Below are 22,907 nucleotides of genomic sequence, written 5' to 3'. Positions count from 1 at the left end.
CAGTTCACATAAGAGAGGAGAGATTAAGGAAGAAGCAGCAACCGGAATGATTCTCTCGATCACAGGGCTCGTAAACGTCTTTATCAAACAAACACTGATTTATTTCTCATCCACCTGCAATTGATTGGACTATTACTTTTATAATACACATAGCCAGCAAGATCGGACGCTATAAGCGTGAACCGCGCGCACACATACACTGTAAAACCCAACAAGTTACGGTAACTCAAACCATTTGAGGAAACCGATTGCTTCAAACCAATTAAGTTTTAAAACCATTAAGTATGAGTACTGAAAACTCATATACATTGAGTTAAATTAACTCATATTTTAGTGTTGTTTAAGTGTTAAAACTTATATTTTAGTGTTGTGTTGATCAATTATTAAGAGTAAACTGAACTTAAAGATTTTAAGTTAATTTTATTAATTCAGTTTGAATTCAGGTAACAAATCTAACTAAGTCTTAACAACTACATAGTTACTTAAATGGTTTTAGGAAACAGATTGCGGCAAATGGTTTAAGTTCATCAAACTCAAAGTGATTAAGTTACATAAGACTAAGCACAAGCTAACATTGGTACAAAATGAAGACAGAACAGGAGGGTATTTTTAAGTAATTTATTGAAATATAACATTTACATCATAAATACAGTATGCCATATGTTCACAAATATAACTAGACAAAAAATATTAGACTTTTTCACCAAATAAAACAGCACAAACATGTTTAAAAAAGTCATAACATTTAAATAACCAAACATATAAAATAAAAAAAATTATGTAAAAAGGTACGTTTCCTCAAAAAGCAAAAGCACTGTATGATCTTTAATGTACTCTAAGTGTATTGCACTGACCGAAGACTTGGCAGACATCACCACCTCATCTTTAAAGACAATCAAAGCATCCAGTGGGTTTAAAGGTAACGTTCCCTCTTCCTCCTCGACAGTAAGGATGGTGACTGTTGGCTTCTGCACCTGGTCAAGCTCCTTTTTCTATATGCATTGGAAAAAAAGTTTGTATGTCACCACATATAAAAATAACCCTTGTCAGGGCAGACACCATATTTCAATTTTCATAAATAAAAAAAACGTTGTTATAAGGAACGGATTATTGTTGATTTAATTGGGTGTGTGCTTATTTAAAACCCTGTAGTTCAATTTTGTAAAGATGTTAAGTTGTTTGTCAGCAAGGTTTAATTAGGGGAAAAACATTTTCAGGGGTGTATCAGCCGAATGTTCTAGACCTTGAATTGAATGACGAATTGAATTGAATTGAATTCAAGCGATAATGCACACATTGCAAAACATTTGTTTTTCATGTCAGTATGTCATAAATAGAAAGAGGCAACAGTTTACTGTCAAAGATTTGTCGCTCACATCACGCCGCATCCAGTGTAGACAACATAACGGACTATAAGGGGTTCTTTTGTCCTGTCGCGCTGCTCACATCCGGTGTAGACAAGGTGAAACAATACAAATTTTAAATGGATAATGGCAAGACATCCTTGGTGTAAATTACGTTCTTCTTTCAGATTAATATAATCAGAGCGGTATTAATAAATGTCCTGGTTAATCCAAGCATTATAATGGCAGTAAATGGCTGTCCAAAATTTGAAGCCAAAAAAGTGCATCTATTCATTATAAAAGTAATCCACATGACTCTGGAGGGTTAATAAAGTACTTCAGAAGTGAATCGATGGGTTTATATAAGAAAAATATCCATATTTAACTCGTTATAAAAAAAGAAAATAACTAGTTTCCGGCGCAACGATGACGTCGGATATAGCGTAAAAAAGCATAACAGCCATGGCGTTGACGGCGGACGCAGCGTAAAAAACATAAATGATGTGACGATGTCGGGCGTTGCACAAGCGTTTTGAATCACGAGAGGATATTTTTCTTACACAAACCCATCGATTTAATTCAGAAGGCCTTTATTATTCCCCCGGAGCCGTGTGGAGCACTTTTAAAATGGATGGATGCACTTTTTTGGGCTACAAATTTTGGGCTGCCATTCACTGCCATTATAATGCTTGGACGAGCCAGGACACGTATTAATATAACTCTGATTGTATTCGTCTGAAAGAAGAATGTCATTTACACCAAGGAGGACTTGAGGGGGGGAGTAAATCAGGGTGAACGATTCCTTTAAGCTTGAGCTGAGATTGGTTTATTATGTGTCAAATAAGCTTTTGCTGTGCTCAATGTATATGCTAATGAAAGCCTAAATTAAACGTTTTGAAGACTAGATTTTCAATGGACAGATTAAAACAATTCTTATGTGTGTGGAACAATATGAGGGTTGGTAATTTATGAATCATGACTGAATTTGTATTGGCAAGTGGACTATACATTTAAGACAACTTGAATGATCAACTATCAGTCACTGTAACCACACCATGCATTTATGCTGGTGGCAGCTGAAAGGTTAACATGTTGCTATATAAATGTAATGTAGTTTTGACATGTGTCCTACCTTGTGTCTTGAAAACATCTCCTGACTCTTCCTTTTAAATAGTAACAGACTTGCCAGGATCGTAGTTTTTTTTATGATTCATGACAAGACTTCTTTCAACCACTGCAAATCTAGCATTGCCAATTACCTTACACCTTTACAAACCCAAGGCAACTTCAGGATAACTGCCAGTGAAAATATAACACACGAAATGTTTCTGTTTATATTAGGAAAGCCGACTATAACAACAACTTTCAAGACTTGACCAGTATTCTCCTGAAGTAATACAACATGACTTTGAATGATAGACAGACTGGACTTTGGACTTTAAGCCTTTTAAAAAAATCATATTGCTTCAGAAGACTTACAAGTGGTGCTAAAAGACATTTATGGTCATAATTACGTTTGCAAAAATAGCAATTCATTCAAAAATTAAAATTGAAGAACAAACTTATATTTGTATGAACATTATGTAACTGTTCATAACGTTATCATTTGCATTTTGCACAGTAACGTTACAAAATTCCATTGATTTGTTCAATGTTAATTCTAACTTACTTACTCATAGAATTGTAGCCACGTTGCTGCCATTGCACCTTCGTCTTTGCTCTGAAAAGATTTAAAAGCATGGCAACAATGTGTTAGTGTGAGTTTCAAATGAGAAAACGTCATGAGAAACAAATAACAGTTTAAAATTTTATCTAACGTTAGCAAAACAGGATCTAAAATGCTCCTCAAGTCACTTTGTTCACCCCGGAGCTTCAGCTGCTTTAGTCAAATTAACTAGCATCACATATGATAGAGGAAACTCGAATTCGATTAACAATACATTTAAAACGGTTGTAATATAAGGAATGCGTGAGTTTGCATTAACGTTACCTTTTGCTTTAACGTAAGTTAGTTAACGTCACTGTGGCACGAGACGAGAGACATGGAAAGATGGCCAACTGTCTCAAAAGCCAGCGTTTATCTGTCCGACTGTGAGAAAGCACAAACATATATTTTTTAATTCCCCGCTGACAAACTGCAGTGTAAAACAGCATAATTAACTCCAAACGTGTACATTACCGTTGATAACACTGGTGAAATAGCGCATTTGCTCCTAATGTTAGATTGTTTGCTGGCTAACTTTACACACAACATTACTGAGCTGGTTAATCTTCGGATAAACATAAAAGAGGTACGAAAATAACACTGAAAACGTTCAAACATGAGCGAAATATGAATAAATAAGTTTGAAACGCTTACCTTTTGTTTTTCTTGACTGTAGCGCGAGCCGTCCTGCTGTGACTGGACTGAAGGAGGGAAAATGGTGCGGTTTTTGTTACCTCGGAAACTCACTGGGATGATACTTTGACATGACTAAATGTAATGACTTTAAAAGAGCTTAATGTAAGACTGTAGGCTTAATATGAGGTAGATTAATGTATATACTATTGTTTATTTATTTATTTTATCAGCTTTTAGTTATTTAATTGGCCATAGATGTAAAATACTAGATTAAATAAATATCTGTAACTTAAACCATTAGAGTTAAAAAGTTTTGGTAACTTATTTAGATTGAGGTTTGCTTACAATAATACATTTTTGAGTTAACATCACACATATTTGTTAAGTTGAATTAACTTTTTTGGTAACATTAAGTAAAATGAACTTATTTCATTTAGTGAATTTCACTGTTAGGTTTTACAGTGTACACGTGTGCCCAGATCCGCCCTTCCAATGTCAGTGTCAATGGCTCGTAAACGTCTTAATCAAGCAAACACAATGATTTATTTATCATACACTCGCAATTGATTGGAATATTATTTTTGTATTACTTGGCCCGCCCGATCGGTGGATATAAGCGCGAAACGCGTGCGCACACACACACCTGCGTTCGCGCCCAGATCAAGAACAGAATTTTATTTCACTATTTTAGATTCACCGCCCTGCTGATGGGTGTACGTCTTGGTAACCTGTCTGAAAAAAACATAGCCCCGGAACTATATAAAAAAAAAAGACAGCAGATCTAATATAGAAGGCACAGCATTGTGTTTTAATCTCAATATGTCTGAAAATCCAGCTCGACCTGAGACTTGTTTAGCAAATGACACCGCAGTTAAATGAAGCGAACATATGTACATGTCTTCCCCACATGAACTGGAACTTCATAAGAAATAAATGAAGTATAACACATTCCTAATATTATGATCCGAAGAAAGCTTATGCAGCGACTGTGTTCTTCCACAACCAGGAATAGCGCAATATCTTGCTATCTTCTTCAGCATGTTTATTGCTGCTGGCCAGTGCAATCCGAACAGCTTTATGAGTCGGTGATCGGGGCTACTGAATTAGACGTGCTTATTATTAGGCAGTGTTTCGCCGCATGATGACGTAAAGATGCGGCACATGATCGTTTTCTGGACCTGGTGTCTATAAAAGCTTTTCTTTGACTAAAAAAGGAAGTTTTCAGCTCTGAAACTTACAGGATATTCTTATATTACCATAACCTTTTATATATCAAAAGATCAAGGGAAAGTTGATTTCTTAATTCATCACCCCTTTAAGATTGAACATTGGTCTGGGGAGTCTGTTCTGTATTTTCTACTGCACAGAGGAGAGATCAACTAGCATAATTCAAATCTGTACGCAATTGGATAGTCCTTCTACCAATCAGACCACAAGAGGCGTGATCAATGGGCAACGACCCATCGCCTCTCTATCCATCGTGTTAAACTCACCAATAGCGCACCAGGTGGATAAGCTAGTTTGTGATTAGTTCCCGCAAAAGTGTGACAGGATAAATTAATGTACAGATTTCCAGCCTGAGATGCAGGGCGAAATCAAATCGCCGACAGATCAGGCTGGGTTTACCCGATCTAGCAGTGCAGGGTGAATCCTCAAAATCATTGATCCATATTGCCAGAAATGAGAGACTGCAAGTTTTGGATGCTTATATCTTCTAAATGCGAATTTTGTAGAGCAGACTAGCTTATAGATAACATATTCATACTAAAAGCGCATCCTTACGCTCTCCAGTAATCTGTCTTTCTTTGCGTTCTGGAAATTGAGAAACAGTGACTTTTTAAACACTCCTCTACTCCACTCCTACTGTCATTGGTCGTTTCAACAGATAGTCCCGTCCTAAACTCACACTATTGGCTAAATCATTGTTGTTTTGCAACACAATATGCTTACTACCATTCTATATAGCATGCAAAAAAAAAAGTTACGTCAAAAGAGTAGAATGTCTGATTCATAGTATTCAAAAAACAGTAGGTGAAAATTATCTGGATGACTACTCAAGATTCTGGAGTGTGAATTCAGTGTTTGCATTTTTTTTTTAATTGTCGCAACGTACCTTTCAAACCAAATGTAGTTCCTACTATACACTATGCAATTTGGAACGCAAGCTTTTGATAGCAACTTACACTTACGAATGACTTATAAACAGGGCCTAAAATTAACACTCGCCTTCTGCCTGGACTTGCAGAGCGCAGTGCCAAACAAACAGCTTATTTCGCTAAATACGACTATTATTCCTTGGCTGGGATTGTGTAGAGCCCTTTGAAACTGCATTGAAACTGGAATTTGGACGTTCAATCTAGTGATTGCTGTTGAAGTCAACTATATGGAGAAAAATCCTGAAATGTTTTCCTCAAAAACCTTAAATTCCTTTTGACTGAAAAAAAAAGACATGAACATCTTTGATGACGTGGGGTGAGTTAACTATCAGAAAAGTTTAATTCTGAATTGAACTACTCCTTTAAGTCACCAGTCATTGGCAGCTATGCTAAAAGGTACATTTAGGCTCTGCTGATAAACATCTCTAAAGTGTAGCAACAGTAGCGCTGTAGCTTGTAAAAATTCTTCAGGAAAGGTAACATCAGCAAAAAATTTCAGGCAAAACTGCCAAAAGCGGTTTTGACAAAATAAGCTACTTTAAACTTGAGTTGTGAACTTGAACCCAATGCATGAGAAAGACTTTAGCCCTCACGCAAAATTCCAAAGTGCGAAAATTTGCTGAACAACATTAAATGTTACCCCACCCCAATAAATGGTTAGCATATGCAGATAACTATAGTATCTACCTAAACAATAAAAATAATTGATATGCGCTACCGGACTGCGTTTCCCATTCACATCTGCACACATATGCTTCTGGTCCCAAAAAACAAAATTTTATTTTTATTTTTAGTACATCGGTTCAAACTATTAACAAAACTGAGCTTGGGAAAAAAGTATCTGCTCAATAAATATATATACATTTATTTTAACTTGTTCACTTGTTTGAAAAAATAAGGCTTTTCATAACACCTTATGGGGGACACAATATGTTATGGGGAACACAACTTTTGCCTCAATGAAGTCCTAATTTACTGCTTATTAATAGTCAGTAAAGTAGTTTTTGTAGCATTTAAGTTTATGTATTGGGTAGGATTAACGGATGTAAGGTCATGCAAAATAAGGCAATAATATGTGTATAAACAGCCAATATCCTAATAATATGCATGCTAATAAGCAGCAAGAAATTAACCCTAAAACAAAGTGTTATCATTTTTTCCAAGTTGCATTAATTGCATTTAATGTAAATTTATACATTAAGCTTAATGATCACCAAGTTTGAAATTCTAATTGTTGTATGCCAAATACAAAAAAATCATGAGAAAATAAAAATCTTTCCCCCTTAAATAATTTTGGTAATGGCTAGTTGTGTAAATAGCAGTTCAAATAAATATATTTTTAAATAGTTTAATTGTAGTTTAAGTCCTCAACAAGCTACAGTCTGAGTGTGATCTTGTTTTTATACGCTGTAACATCCCTGATTTATATTTCACATCACTGTTCACAAACAATCAATATTGTCATATTTGTGATAGCAGGACATCTGCACAAAATATGGAATCAAACCAACGTTTCTAAATATCACCAATAACACATGCCTCCAGCTCTTGCAATGTGAATGAACAGAATACAATAAATATTGGCTAAGATAGTGTGTACCAAAGCAAACAATTTTATCTTACTTTCCTTCTTTATACCGAGTGCATCTGTACACTGTAATCTGCATATAAAGTGAGCCCCATATTTACATGCTTTACATTTTTTCCCTGTAAAATACAGCAAACATAATTTGTTTCATTCTGAATTCCGAAGCTGGCATTTTACTTTTATTGGTTGTGAGTTTATAAATTACAGTGTACTGGACTGTGTTTAAAGGGCCAATATGTATTTTCCATTTGTTTGCAATGAATAATTCATTAAAATAAAAGGGTTTTATTGCATGTAACTGATTATATATAATGTTACATAACAATGCACACTGACGCCATGGGCTAGTCGGGTAAGCTTAAAATAAACCTTATTTTTTAGAGCGTAAGTTAATATCAGTGGTCTTATCACATGATAAGACACACATAACCACTGTCAACATGGGAATTCACCTCATGATTCCGCTTGACAAATGAAACAGAAATATTACCCGAGGCTCTTTAAAATAGGATTCTAGGTTTTTTAGAAAGTTAAAATGAAGATGCAAACATTTCATTATTTCTGAATATTATAGTTTGAAAGATAAAATAGGTTACGCCTATAAAAAGGTTTATCAAAATATACACATGATGATAACGGCATCTTTTAATCCCAAAACATCCCACACTACTACACCTTTGTGTGGTCAGCAGTTTTGTGTTCTGTAACTCTGGCTGTAGTTACTGCTGCCTGACTAGTATTAATCCTAAAAAATGTATATATTAAGGACAATATTTTTAAGTGCGAATTGAATGTAATGCCTTGTTTTAATTGCATATTATTTATAATTAAATCAATATTATAGTTTAAATGTATATTAAATTCAGTTTGATTAATTTAAGACTCACTTAAGCAGGACTTATTTAATTTATAATATAAATATTTTTTTTATGTGTTAAGAGTACTGTCTAAAGTACCGACTAGCATTTATGGTACACTAAAATACACTCACCTAAAGGATTATTAGGAAGCCCATACTAATACTGTGTTTGACCCCTTTCGCCTTCAGAACTTTAGAAATATTGATATTGATATGCCCATATTGATAGGATAGCATCTTGCAGTTGATGGACATTTGTGGTATGCACATCCAGGGCTTGAAGCTCCCGTTCCACCACATCCCAAAGATGTAAGTGTGGGGGGCCATTTTAGTACAGTGAACTCATTGTCAAGTTCAAGAAACCAATTTGAAATGATTCAAGCTTTGTGACATGGTGCATTATCCTGCTGGAAGTAGCCATCAGAGGATGAGTACATGGTAGTCATAAAGGGATAGACATGGTCAGAAACAATGCTAGGGTAGGCCGTGGCATATAAACGATGCCCAATTGGCACTAAGGGGCCTAAAGTGTGCCAAGAAAACATCCCCCACACCATTACACCACCACCACCAGCCTGCACAGTGGTAACAAGACATGATGGATCCATGTTCTCATTCTGTTTACGCCAAATACTGACTCTACCATCTGAATGTCTCAACAGAAATCGACTCATCAGACCAGGCAACATTTTTCCAGTCTTTAACTGTCCAATTTTGGTGAGCTTGTGCATCATCAAAATTAGTCCATATGTGACATCAGATGGTTCATTCGAATCTCTTGAAGCATTAAAAATACATTTTGGTCCAAAAATAACAAAAACTACAACTTTATTCAGCTTTGTCTTCTCTTCCTTGTTTGTTTTCAAACCTTAAATAAACATTAAAACGGTAATGAATCACCGGATTGATTCATGATTCGGATCGCCAATGTCACGTGATTTCAGCAGTTTGACACGCGATCTGAATCATGAACTAACCCTTTAAGTCAAAGTTGCTCTTCTATCAACTTGAATCAGTCGGCCCATTCTCCTCTGACCTCTAGCATCAACAAGGTATTTTCTCCCACAGGACTGCCGCATACTGGATGTTTTTCCCTTTTCACACCATACTTTGTAAACCCTAGAAATGGTTGTGCATGAAAATCCCAATAGCTGAGCAGATTTTGAAATACTCAGACCAACAACCCTGAGTTGGTCCGGCACCAACAACCATGCCACGCTCAAAATTGCTTAAATCACCTGTCGTTCCCATTCTGACATTCAGTTTGGAGTTCAGGAGATTGTCTCGACCAGGACCACACCCCTAAATGAATTGAAGTAACAGCCATGTGATTGGTTGATTAGATAATAACATTAATGAGAAATTGAACAGGTGTTCCATATAATCCTTTAGGTGAGTGTATACTAATGTAATACGTATTGAAACTTGAACGCCATGTATTTAAATACATGTGTAACTATGCAGTAGCAATGTAGTACATTTAAAATATATCAACTTTTTAGTACATATAAACTTTTAATATCAACTATTACACGGCTCTATGGAATACTTGATTCTGACCATGTGATTATGGTCAATCACACATTCCAGCGTTATGTTCCCAGATAACAACCATCAAAGTGAACAACACACCACTCATCCGGGTACTATGAGTTATCTTGACCGGTACTACTTATATGCTTAATGTGTCACTCTGCTGTCATCTTGTGACTGAAAAACACTTAACCACCACGGGTTACAATGGAAGGCTTCAAGGAGTCCACGCAAAAAAAGAAAATTAAACTTAAAAATCACATTTAACTTTCAAACAAATAAAATTGGAGTTAAATATTATATATTTTATAATGGCAGTGATTGTCATGTTTTTGAAGTCCATAAAATGCATCTGTTCATCAAATAACGTGTTCCACAAGGCTCTGGGGGGTTAATAAAGGCCTTCTGAAGCGAATCACTGCAGTTGTGTATGGAAAATATCCATATTTTAAACTACAGAGTAAAGTTTTGGCCAATCGCCTTCCGTGGAAAAAGTGTTAAAAGTGCCTTCTTGCAATTCAAAATGCTTTTCTGACGACCCTAACTGGTAGCGTAAGCATTTTGAATTGCAAGAAGGAATTTTCAACACGTTTTCCATGGAAGGCGATCAGCCGGAATTACTTTATAAAGTTTTAAATATGAATATTTTTCTTTCACAAATGCAGCGATTGGCTTTTGAAGGCCTTTATTAACCCCCCAGAGCTGTGTGGAGCATGTTATTTGATGGACCAATGCATGCAAGCAGCTACAACTACTGCAATTATAATGCTTGGATTAGCCAAGATTTTTTGAATAGAACTCCGATTTTATCCGTCTGAACGAAGAATGTCATGTGGTTGAACTATCCATTTCAGCATTAATTTCAGCATATATGGTAAAAACAACTCTTTTCAACAATAGATAAACGCTTAAAGCAGTTTGGAAATGTTTTTAGAGCTAATAAAATGTTTAAACTCAAGACAATATTTTGTGTCTAATTTGAGGGTGTGTGTGGTCCGTGCTTACATCCACCGATTAGGTGTGCCAATTAATGAAAAAATTAATCAATCACGGTTGGATAAGATAAATCATTGTGTTTAAATATGTTTTGAGACTGAGCCCCGTCAGATAATTATTCTGACCGCTTTCAAAACCATACCTCCCTCATGTGAACTGAACTGACAGGGGAGCTGAAGCTCATTAAATATGCAAATCTTATCCAATCCTAGCCATTGGCGTTTACTTCCAAGTCTCCAGTGCAGCACGCCCATCAAAACCCAGCATTTTGGAGAGAACCTCAAAACCAGTGTAGAAAATAAAAAAAAATTCTACTGTTGTCTGAGGTCAACTAATGACGTTTGTGTGGTTTTAACATTCAAAAACATCATAACTAATAAGTACTACGCTAAAGGCCAGTTCATGACACCTTTAAGTTGACTAGGCAGTTTAATATCTGCAACTTAATATATCAAACGGCAAGAACTTTCCATATCAAGTTTGGTAGTGAGGGTCCAAAAAGAGGCATCAACCAACCGGCCAGATTACAGTGCGTCACTTCACAGACATTTCACGAGCTGGCCTTATCATGCACTTTTTAATTACTTTCGTCTCTTTTATTTTCTCTTTACCAATGAGTGCCAAATGCAACTAGAGAGGCGTCATATAATTAAGTGTGCAGATGATTCAGAGATTGTATGAAGGTCTAAAGATCCTAAAAGTCTTAAAATGCAAGCTTTTTGAACTTGTAATTCACAAGTAAAAAACAGTGTTAGTCTTAAGTTTATCGAATTTATTATGTTTGCTGAAAGCACGGACCAACTTTAATTAAGTTGATACATTTTCCGCCAAAGTAGAGTGATTTGGGATGCAGTGCACTAAAACTAATTTTGCAAACTAATATGCAGAGTAGGCTCTAGCCATAGCCTCAACAACACTGGGATGTGGAGCGTATTATGGTCTGTCCTGTTATTTTTGAGAGCAAAAGGCCCATAGGGTTGTTAATTCATCATGGATTTAAAATGGGATATAAATGGATGAGGAATTGTGCCATTTACTTAAGAGCAATTGTCTAGAAATCATTAACTTCGGCTCAATTAATTAAAGCTTTTTATTCATCTTCCCCAAATACTCCACAGAGGGAAGGGAAATATTAAAAGAGCGAGAGAAACCGTTGGTTAAGCATAAAAGGCTTCATCACACAGATAATAAAAGAGTAGATTTAATTCCCGCTCTGTATATGCTAAACACCAGATTCATTAAGCTGAAAACTGAACTTAAAATCATCTCATCAGAACTTTTAAAACTTCACTGAGCACAGGCAGATCACAGAAAAATAAAGTTCGGCTCTTTCCATAAAACAATGTGTTTTTTTTATTATCATTCTCAATGAAACCCAGTGCAAGTTTACAAGATTGCTTTTGAAATATAACCTGTTTACAAGGTTTATGGAAATCTTGGCGAGGGGTTGCCTGCATTTGAATTTTTGCTTTCATTAACATACCCACAATTCCTCACTCCGAGCACGAAATATCGCATACATAAAATATATAGTTCTTAAACTCCAGGCATAGTTATCCTTGAATTCAAACCGTCATTACCAGAAAGTGATACTTATGCGTTTGTTTATTACTGTTTAAATCATGCCTATATTTTCATTAGCCTATTGGTGTTCCACTCTCGGAATAAAGGTGGGGTATAAAACAGCCGAGAACACTCAGGCGTCTGACATTTTAGGGAGCCCTTTCAGAGTCATAAAGGTGCCGGAGAGATGGATGAGAGAAGAGTGTGCAAAGCCAGACCATCAGTGGAATAAAGAAAAAGGAGCGGGGGGAACGTGAATTCGATTATATGGGAAGGGAAGAGTATAACCTCTCTTTCTAGACCCTTTATACACACAAAAAACAAACACAAAACAAACACACCAAGATAACCACAGTTTTTGCTTACAAAAAAAAAAAAAAAAAAACACTTACTTACAATTTTTGCAACTGGAAAAAAAATGTGATTACTTGGTACTTGCCTCCCGATACACGGTTTTGAAATGTAATTATTTTCCTTATTGAAGATGATCTTTAGCCTGACAAGCCAGACCCACATCAAGATGTTTGGTCTGGAAACTCACCATTGACAGGGCGCAATCCGAGGGGCGGGATAAACGGTTGTCTTTCAAACTCCCTCTGCACGCGATAGGATAGCGCTACCATCAACCAGAGCAACAAAGGTGAAGCAGAGCTTGTTGATAGATTAAACATTCGCCGTATCCGGTCAGCAAAACTCAGAACACTTCTTCCCTTTTTAACCCCCAAGTCTTCCAGAGTCGCAGTCAAATCACAATGGGTGGGGGGTTATGCCCATACTATACTAAAATTCACTACTAGATATCTAGTTTAGATGGATCTCAAGAAGTCTAATTGAAGATGTCTATAGGCCTACCCTTAATTTTCTACAAAAACCCATAATGAAATGACACTTCACAATGGATGATGAAGTTGAAAAAAAAAATACTTTCTAAGTTGTGAAAACTAACCCACTCCCACACCATACACGTCAAAGTAGCCAGCACATTTTTTTCTATGCAAGTGTGACACATATATCAGGTCTAAATCATTATTTAATAACAGGCTTACCATAGTGAAGCAGGATAAGCCAAAAACACGTTTTGGAAGAAGAATTAATGTATTGGCATGATCTAAATGTTTAGTGTTCCTTTTTGTTGAGTTCAACATTAAAGGCATAATACAGGTCCTTCTCAAAAAATTAGAATATTGTGATAAAAGTTCATTATTTTCCATAATGTAATGATAAAAATTAAACTTTCATATATTTTAGATTCATTGCACACCAACTGAAATATTTCAGGTCTTTTATTGTTTTAATACTGATGATTTTGGCATACAGCTCATGAAATCTAAAAAAAATTAGCATATCATGAAAAGATTCTCTAAACGAGCTATTAACCTAATCATCTGAATCAACTAATTAACTCTAAACACCTGCAAAAGATTCCTGAGACTTTTAAAAACTCCCAGTCTGGTTCATTACTCAAAACCACAATCATGGGTAAGACTGCCGACCTGACTGCTGTCCAGAAGGCCATCATTGACACCTTCAAGCGAGAGGGTAAGACACAGAAAGAAATTTCTGAACGAATAGGCTGTTCCCAGAGTGCTCAGTGGGCACCTCAGTGGGAAGACTGTGGGAAGGAAAAAGTGTGGCAAAAAACACTGCACAACGAGAAGAGGTGACCGGACCCTGAGGAAGATTGTGGAGAAGGACCGATTCCAGACCTTGAGGGACCTGCGGAAGCAGTGGACTGAGTCTGGAGTAGAAACATCCAGAGCCAGCGTGCACAGGCGTGTGCAGGAAATGGGCTACAGGTGCCGCATTCCCCAGGTCAAGACACTTTTGGGCTACAGAGAAGCAGCACTGGACTGTTGCTCAGTGGTCCAAAGTACTTTTTTCGGATGAAAGCAAATTTTGCATGTCATTCGGAAATCAAGGTGCCAGAGTCTGGAGGAAGACTGGGGAGAAGGAAATGCCAAAATGCCTGAAGTCCAGTGTCAAGTACCCACAGTCAGTGCTGGTCTGGGGTGCCATGTCAGCTGCTGGTGTTGGTCCACTGTGTTTTATCAAGGGCAGGGTCAATGCAGCTAGCTATCAGGAGATTTTGGAGCACTTCATGCTTCCATCTGCTGAAAAGCTTTATGGAGATGAAGATTTGGTTTTTCAGCACGACCTGTCACCTGCTCACAGTGCCAAAACCACTGGTAAATGGTTTACTGACCATGGTATTACTGTGCTCAATTGGCCTGTCAACTCTCCTGACCTGAACCCCATAGAGAATCTGAGGGATATTGTGAAGAGAAAGTTGAGAGACGCGAGACCCAACACTCTGGATGAGCTTAAGGCCGCTATCGAAGCATCCTGGGCCTCCATAACACCTCAGCAGTGCCACAGGCTGATCGCCTCCATGCCACGCCGCATTGAAGCAGTCATTTCTGCAAAAGGATTCCCCACCAAGTTTTGAGTGCATAACTGAACATAATTATTTGAAGGTTGACTTTTTTTGTATTAAAAGCACTTTTCTTTTATTGGTCGGATGAAATATGCTAATTTTTGGGGGTTTTCATGAGCTGTATGCCAAAATCATCAGTATTAAAACAATAAAAGACCTGAAATATTTCAGTTGGTGTGCAATGAATCTAAAATATATGAAAGTTTAATTTTTATTATTACAATATGGAAAATAATGAACTTTTATCATAATATGCTAATTTTTTGAGAAGGACCTGTATTAACGACTTCTGGATTCAAATATCCAAACCACTAGAACAATGTTATATACCTGGTTGATTTTTATACTTACGTTATCCCAAATGTTTCGAAGAATGTTTAAATCAGGAGAATTAAAACATTATAACCAGGATAACCATGTCCATGCATCATCTATCAATGAGATCATACCCGCATTACCCTCGATTGTTATATACCTCAACACAGATAGTCTTGTTTAAATCTTATTTTCTTGATTTACCATGAGTACCATGTTTTACAATGCCTATATCGATCTAGCTTACTAGATGTGAAAGTGTCCCACAGTAGCCACCGAATGCCATCACATAACTTCCAGCACACTCAAACCTATCTAATATGATAAAACAGATGTAGCCCACATACATACGCATGACCTGAAAAAGCGGAAGCAGTCACCTGCAGCATTAGAAAAGCTCCACTGCTCGAGCCATGTGTCGCGTTTGTCTCTCATCAGCAATGGCTCCAGCTGGCTCATTCCACTCCAACGGCTTTCAGCCCCACCCTGCTTCATACTTCAGTAATATTAATACAAAATTAATACATTAGCTCACCCATGAATATGATTAATGTGTGAATATGAGTTCCTTCAGGTTCTTTTCCACCAGCTGAAGTGAAGACAACAACTGCGAAATCAAGGCGTCATCAAACTACGCATGTGTTTTCAATAAACAACCTCTAGTAGCAAACATTACATATTGTGCTAAGATTAATAAATACTGATGAAGTATTGTTCATTTTTAGTTCATATTAACTAAAGTAGTTAACGGTTAACACATGAAACTTTATTGTAAAGAATTACTATGTGTTATAGTTGTAAACAACATTTCCAATAGAATGAAATATGACCTTGACATAATTTTAATCCACACAAATTAATACTTAATAAATATGTCAGACCAGCTCTAGATGCTCCGTTTTCATGGGTCCCATAAATAAAACATTCAGAAACATTATAGTAATGAGAAATTTTAAACAAAGTGTAATTGTCGTGAAAGTAATGTGGCAATGCAAAAACATGACTTGGAAAAACTAGAAAAGATTCTAAAAATAGGTTTAATTTTTTTATGAATAATACATAATTTCTTATTTTGTGATTTAAGTTTTGTGAGATCCATATCATAGCTTTATCATAAAGAACAGCCTCAGTGAGAGTGTGTGTGTGTGTGGGGGGGGGACAAGCAAAAAACCAAAGTTAAGGAGTCTCTGGTGAGAAGTGGAGTGTGTTTTATACAGCAGGTGTGTAGAAGACTTCTCCACTGCTCAGTCGGCGCATGAGCTCTTTCCACAGGAGGTCTCTCTCCATCTGCACTCCTTTCATAATGCCGCGGTTCTCCTGTGCCCGGCGGGACAGATAGGGAATCACCTCGTTCACCGGACCATATGGAACATACTTGTACACTGGGAATCCTGCCTGAGCTAGAGATATGAACAGACAAGAGAAAAAAAAAAAAAAAAAACTATATTTTTAAATGTATTTTTTTTTTGGGGGGGGGGGATTTTTTTATATAACTATACTTTTGGTAACACTTTATATTGTATACTTTCATTAAGATTATATATTAAATGCATGTCAATTGATGTCATCATCAATACACACTGCATATATATATATATATATATATATATATATATATATATATATATATATATATATAAGAGAAATCTGTTATATATAAAGTATACATATATAAGATAAATTATATAATATATATATATATATATATATATATATATATATATATATATATATATATATATATATACACATACAGTATACACATGCAAATGTTTCTTAAATATATACATGCATGTGTGTATTTTTGTATAAATAATAATTATACACAGTACACACAAATATATATTATGTAAACATAAACATTTATTTTGTATGTGATTAATCGCAATTAATCAATTGCCCAGCACTATAAAATTGTATACTTTGATTATATGTGTTGAGATAAAAGATGATGGAACCTGAAACAAGCACAGCTATGAAGGAAAATAAACTAAATTATGTAAATTAAACTTTTAATCCAAATCTAAATCAATCTAAATCAAATATTGCAAATATTTATATATATATATATATTTTAACTTGAAATAAAATAAATATGAACTGAAATGAAAGAAACTTTTAAAAAAGAATTCTAATTTTGATGTTCTAAAATAAATTAAACTATCATAAAATCAAATCACTAAAACAAAAACTAACATACTAAATACTCAATTACAAAAAGTTCAAGTAAAATACATAAAGAAATAAATACAAATGTAAAATATTACAAATAATATAATAGAATCTCAATTATAATAAAATAGCAATGGTTTAAAATTAATGAATGCTATTGTAAAGTGTTGCTGTAATTTTACTAAAGTGACCACTTTAGAAGTGATTTTAGAGACTCTGTGTGTGTGCGCGCACGTGTGTCTCTCTCTCTCTCTCTCTGTGTGTGTGTGTGTGTGTGTGTGTGTGTGTGTGGTTCACCTAACGGAAAGCTGATTTGGTCACACATTCCCAGGAGCTGGCCGAAGTACACCTTCTTATCTGTGGGTGCCAGACCCATTTCATTCATCCTGTTAGACCATAAACACACAGAGCGCCGTCACAGAAAGTGAAAAATGAGAGACGCCCCTTCGGCAAGGTCATTTAATACCGGATACATTCTGGTGATTGCTCACTCAAAGTTTTACACCGTCTTATCAGTTACAGCCATTACACGCAGGAACAAGACACATTCTGAAACACTTAGGCTGATATTAAGTGTGAATGATGTAATAGGAGGATAACTAGTGTGTACTTCCATACGAATCATGCCCTGGCGCCAGCATTTGACATTGTGACAGAGAATGTTAATGGCATCAGTCACTGGCACACCTTTGTCAAATGAGGTTACACCCCAAGGGAGTGATTAACTACAATTAATGATTGCACATTACATTATTAATTTATACAAATTAATTTACTCCCACAGGGATCTAAATATTCATGGTGATTCAAAGAAGAACAGAACAGAACCTAAACTACACTTTAAATTTGCGTTTTTCTGTACTTAACAGCCCTCAATTGTATGTCCAGATGTTGATATTTATTATCTAACAAATATCAATATGCAGTCATTTAATTTAGTTTTAAAGGTGCATTGTGTAAATTTCACCTCCATCTAGCGGTGAGGTTGCGAATTGAAACACATAGAGAAGCTACGGTGGCTGACAAAGGACAAAGATGGCGCCGTCTGAGACAGCAGAGAGTAGCTAGCGCTGTGAAGAGTAGTTTGTCCGTTTAGGGCTACTGTAGAAACATGGCCGCGCAAAATGGCGACATCATTGTAAGGGGACCTGCGGTGTATGGAGATAGAAATGACTAATTCTAAGGTAATTAAAACAACGGTTCATCATGTAAGGTCTTTATACACCACTGAAAACATATTTTTAAATAATATATTGCATTTCTGGAAATATATATTTATGAATATTACACACTGCACCTTTAACTTTTCTATGTATACATTGTATTGATACACTAGCTTTCAAGTTGATTATACCTTAAACATTTTTGTTCTTAACTTCAGGCAGCAACTTTTTTTTAAGGATATTTGATGAATAAAAGGTCCAAAAGAACTGCATTTATTCAAAATAAAAACATTTTCAAATAATATAAATCTCCTTTACTATCAAATTGCTGAGCTGCTGAATAAAATTATTGATTTATTAAAAAAAAAAAAGACTGGAGGAATGATACTGAAATTCAGCTTTGTATCACGGAAATAAATTATCATTTAAAGTATAATAAATTGAAAACCAATTATTTTAAATTGTAATAATATATCACAATATTATTTTTTCTGTATTTTTGATCAAATAAATGCAGGCTTGATGAACAGAAGAAACTTCTTTCAAAAACATTACAAATAGTAATGTGTAAAAACTGTATTTTCAGTCATATAACTGTATTCTCAAAATTAAGAGAGTTTTTGCTTAAAATAAGATAAATAATCTGACAATGGGGTAAGAAAAATAATCTTAATTCAAACAGAAAACAAGTTTATTTTTCTTACCCCATTGTCAGATTATTTATCTTATTTTAAGCAAAAACTCTCTTAATTTTGAGCTATTTTCCCCCCCAAAAAGACAATCATTTTTACTTGTCTAGTAAATGTTTCTTAATGTAAGATTTCTTTTATATTTTGACTAGAAACAAGACAAAAATACTAAGTATGACAAAGCATTTTTTGTAGTGTATTATATAACAGATTTAAATAGACTCCTATATTTGGTTATTTGGTTTCCTTTTGGAGTCTCCAATGATCATTGAAGCTTGCAGAAAATACAGTTTTGTGAGAATCACCCTTCAATGTGAATGTTTACTTTGGTTATAGCACATATATTAATATTAATATTAATATATATATATATATATATATATATATATATATATATATATATATATATATATATATATATATATATATATATATATATATATATATATATATATATATATATATATATATATATATATATATATATACACAGTCTTGTTCAAAATAATAGCAGTACAATGTGACTAACCAGAATAATCAAGGTTTTTAGTATATTTTTTATTGCTACGTAGCAAACAAGTTACCAGTAGGTTCAGTAGATTGTCAGAAAACAAACAAGACCCAGCATTCATGATATGCACGCTCTTAAGGCTGTGCAATTGGGCAATTAGTTGAAAGGGGTGTGTTCAAAAAAATAGCAGTGTCGCATTCAATCACTGAGGTCATCAATTTTGTGAAGAAACAGGTGTGAATCAGGTGGCCCCTATTTAAGGATGAAGCCAACACTTGTTGAACATGCATTTGAAAGCTGAGGAAAATGGGTCATTCAAGACATTGTTCAGAAGAACAGCGTACTTTGATTAAAAAGTTGATTAGAGAGGGGAAAACCTATAAAGAGGTGCAAAAAATGATAGGCTGTTCAGCTAAAATGATCTCCAATGCCTTAAAATGGAGAGCAAAACCAGAGAGACGTGGAAGAAAACGGAAGACAACCATCAAAATGGATAGAAGAATAACCAGAATGGCAAAGGCTCAGCCAATGATCACGTCCAGGATGATCAAAGACAGTCTGGAGTTACCTGTAAGTACTGTGACAGTTAGAAGACGTCTGTGTGAAGCTAATCTATTTTCAAGAATCCCCCGCAAAGTCCCTCTGTTAAAAAAAAGGCATGTGCAGAAGAGGTTACAATTTGCCAAAGAACACATCAACTGGCCTAAAGAGAAATGGAGGAACATTTTGTGGACTGATGAGAGTAAAATTGTTCTTTTTGGGTCCAAGGGCCACAGGCAGTTTGTGAGACGACCCCCAAACTCTGAATTCAAGCCACAGTACACAGTGAAGACAGTGAAGCATGGAGGTGCAAGCATCATGATATGGGCATGTTTCTCCTACTATGGTGTTGGGCCTATTTATCGCATACCAGGGATCATGGATCAGTTTGCATATGTTAAAATACTTGAAGAGGTCATGTTGCCCTATGCTGAAGAGGACATGCCCTTGAAACGGTTGTTTCAACAAGACAATGACCCAAAACACATTAGTAAACGGGCAAAGTCTTGGTTCCAAACCAACAAAATTAATGTTATGGAGTGGCCAGCCCAATCTCCAGACCTTAATCCAATTGAGAACTTGTGGGGTGATATCAAAAATGCTGTTTCTGAAGCAAAACCAAGAAATGTGAATGAATTGTGGAATGTTGTTAAAGAATCATGGAGTGGAATAACAGCTGAGAGGTGCCACAAGTTGGTTGGGATTTAGCAATGGTTGATTGCTAAATCCCAGAAAAAAAAAATGTTTGTACAAAATAGTTTTGAGTTTGTACAGTCAAAGGTAGACACTGCTATTTTTTTGAACACACCCCTTTCAACTAATTGCCCAATTGCACAGCCTTAAGAGCGTGCATATCATTAATGCTGGGTCATGTTTGTTTTCTGACAATCTACTGAACCTACTGGTAACTTGTTTGTATACTTGTATATATATAAAATAACACACACACAGGCCAAAAATTTGGACACATTACTATTTGTAATGTTTTTGAAAGAAGTTTCTTCTGCTCATCAAGCCTGCATTTATTAGTGTATAGTATGTGTACAGAGCAACAACAACGAGATTGTTCTCATTTTAGACATTTTATGTAAAATGTAAAACACGGAGATGCAATAAAAACTCCTAAATCAACCGCTTTGACTGCAAAAATGTGTATGATATAATCAGCTCGGCACGTCGTGCTCATCATCATCAGTTCTCAGTAGGTTAAGTCAGTGTACTGTTAACTGAATAACTCCAGGATGTTGGTTTATTTCGAGTCAGACATGTCAAATAGTGAATAACTTTAGAAATGTGTGGATTAGTGCTTACTAGAGAAGCAAACTGTTTGGAACGGTTCAGTCCGATTTGGTGAACTGATTCACCAAAAGCGAACCGGTCATCACTTAAGTTCACACATGACAAATCAAACATCTTGAATATCCTTCTTGAGTGTGTGTGGAAACAACACAAATGTACTGAAATGTACATGAATGCTGCGTGAGATCAGTGATGGAGAGCGCACTCACGTTCTCTGTGCATCAATAGAACAGACTCTTACGCGCTTACTGTACGACACCAGAAATGAGCTCTTCAGAAACAATTGCAGAATACAACAGAGCTTGTGTTTTAACGCACAGCACACACTGAAAAAAAACAATCTCTATTCTCTCTGATGTAGCCTAATCCAGGGTTCGTACACCTTTTCAAAGGTCAAATTCAAGCACTTTTCAAGCACTTTCAAGGTCCATTTTAAAGTTTTTTCCAGCACCTACCACCGCGGTAAATTACATACCAATACATTGTCAAAATTATTATTTAGTGTTATCATCACATTAAAAAGATAATAATGCTATAAACAGACAAAATTGTGTTTCGTTAAGCAGAAGAATCAGATATTTAACCAAATCACAAGTTTTATTTATTTTAAATGTATCACTGTCTAAGTTGACTGTGCTTACTATCTAACCTGCCTTTGGGGTCACTGTAAAAACAATTACCCTAAACAAAATCACTCGACGGGTTCACTTAACTTTCAATTCACTTATTGATAATATTAAAAATGCAAACATTCGTCTTTGAGGTAGACACTCAATCAGATTCAGCTCATTGACCTTTTCTATTTTTAATTAATTTCTTTTTTGTGTGTGTATGTCTATTAAAAGTCTAGGCAATCAAATATTTCTTCTGAAGAGATCACTTTATATTTCCCCATAAACATTGATCAATTACCATTACAATTATCTCACAAATATGCTTACAGTGCATGTTCTACAATGGGGTAATTGTGTTGCAGTAGCTTACATACAGCACAAGAAAGCTTGACTTCAAATGGTAAAAAGAAGAGAAAACTGTAATAAAATAAGAATAAATAAGCAAAAATACTAGCACAAATAAACCAGGTCTAACTATATTAAGGTGATAAACTGAATTAAAAAAGAAACAAGTTATCAAATTTAAAATAACATTGTATTTTCATTGTAAAATTAAATACATATTAATCTGTTAAAGTTACACAAGTTAATCAGTAAAGAGCAGCAAGTGATCTTTTGTCTTTTTGTATTTTGAATAACTGCTGCCCCTTTAAGACCTGACGCAAGTGTGGAATCAAAACACTGTTCCTGTTGCTCATTCTTCTGAACTGTTTATGACTGAATTTACGTTAATACACACCCAGATGAACAGTGTAACATTTTTTGTGAGTATTTGACCATTAATAAGCTGG

The 22,907-nt window shown here is 35.4% G+C and overlaps 1 protein-coding gene and 1 long non-coding RNA gene across 5 annotated transcripts in view; both read right to left on the bottom strand.

Moving 5' to 3' along the window:
- Positions 1-502: 502 nt before the first annotated feature.
- Positions 503-3,915, bottom strand: LOC137072057 (uncharacterized). Its single transcript, XR_010904602.1, has 4 exons — positions 3,703-3,915; positions 3,334-3,432; positions 3,017-3,063; positions 503-992 (listed from the first exon to the last, which is right to left on the bottom strand). It is a non-coding gene; the product is annotated as an uncharacterized lncRNA (long non-coding RNA).
- A 12,029-nt stretch (positions 3,916-15,944) lies between these two features.
- prodhb (proline dehydrogenase (oxidase) 1b) overlaps positions 15,945-22,907 on the bottom strand; it is a 51,125-nt gene continuing 44,162 nt past the window's right edge. For 2 of the 4 annotated variants that reach the window (XM_067439522.1, XM_067439524.1), the window contains exons 13-14: positions 17,598-17,686; positions 15,945-16,528 (exon numbers count right to left, since the gene is read on the bottom strand). In XM_067439522.1, coding sequence (XP_067295623.1) covers positions 16,338-16,528; positions 17,598-17,686 — 280 coding nt within the window. In that variant the 3' untranslated portion in view covers positions 15,945-16,337. The remainder of the gene's footprint in view (positions 16,529-17,597; positions 17,687-22,907) is intronic. The other 2 variants (XM_067439523.1, XM_067439525.1) reach the window with 1 other exon arrangement.

The sequence above is a fragment of the Pseudorasbora parva genome, chromosome 3 (genome assembly GCF_024679245.1).
Source record: "Pseudorasbora parva isolate DD20220531a chromosome 3, ASM2467924v1, whole genome shotgun sequence".
NCBI classification, from domain to species: domain Eukaryota; kingdom Metazoa; phylum Chordata; class Actinopteri; order Cypriniformes; family Gobionidae; genus Pseudorasbora; species Pseudorasbora parva.
The sequence above is the reverse complement of the archived record's forward strand: the minus strand, read 5'-3'. Positions and strand labels throughout refer to the sequence as shown.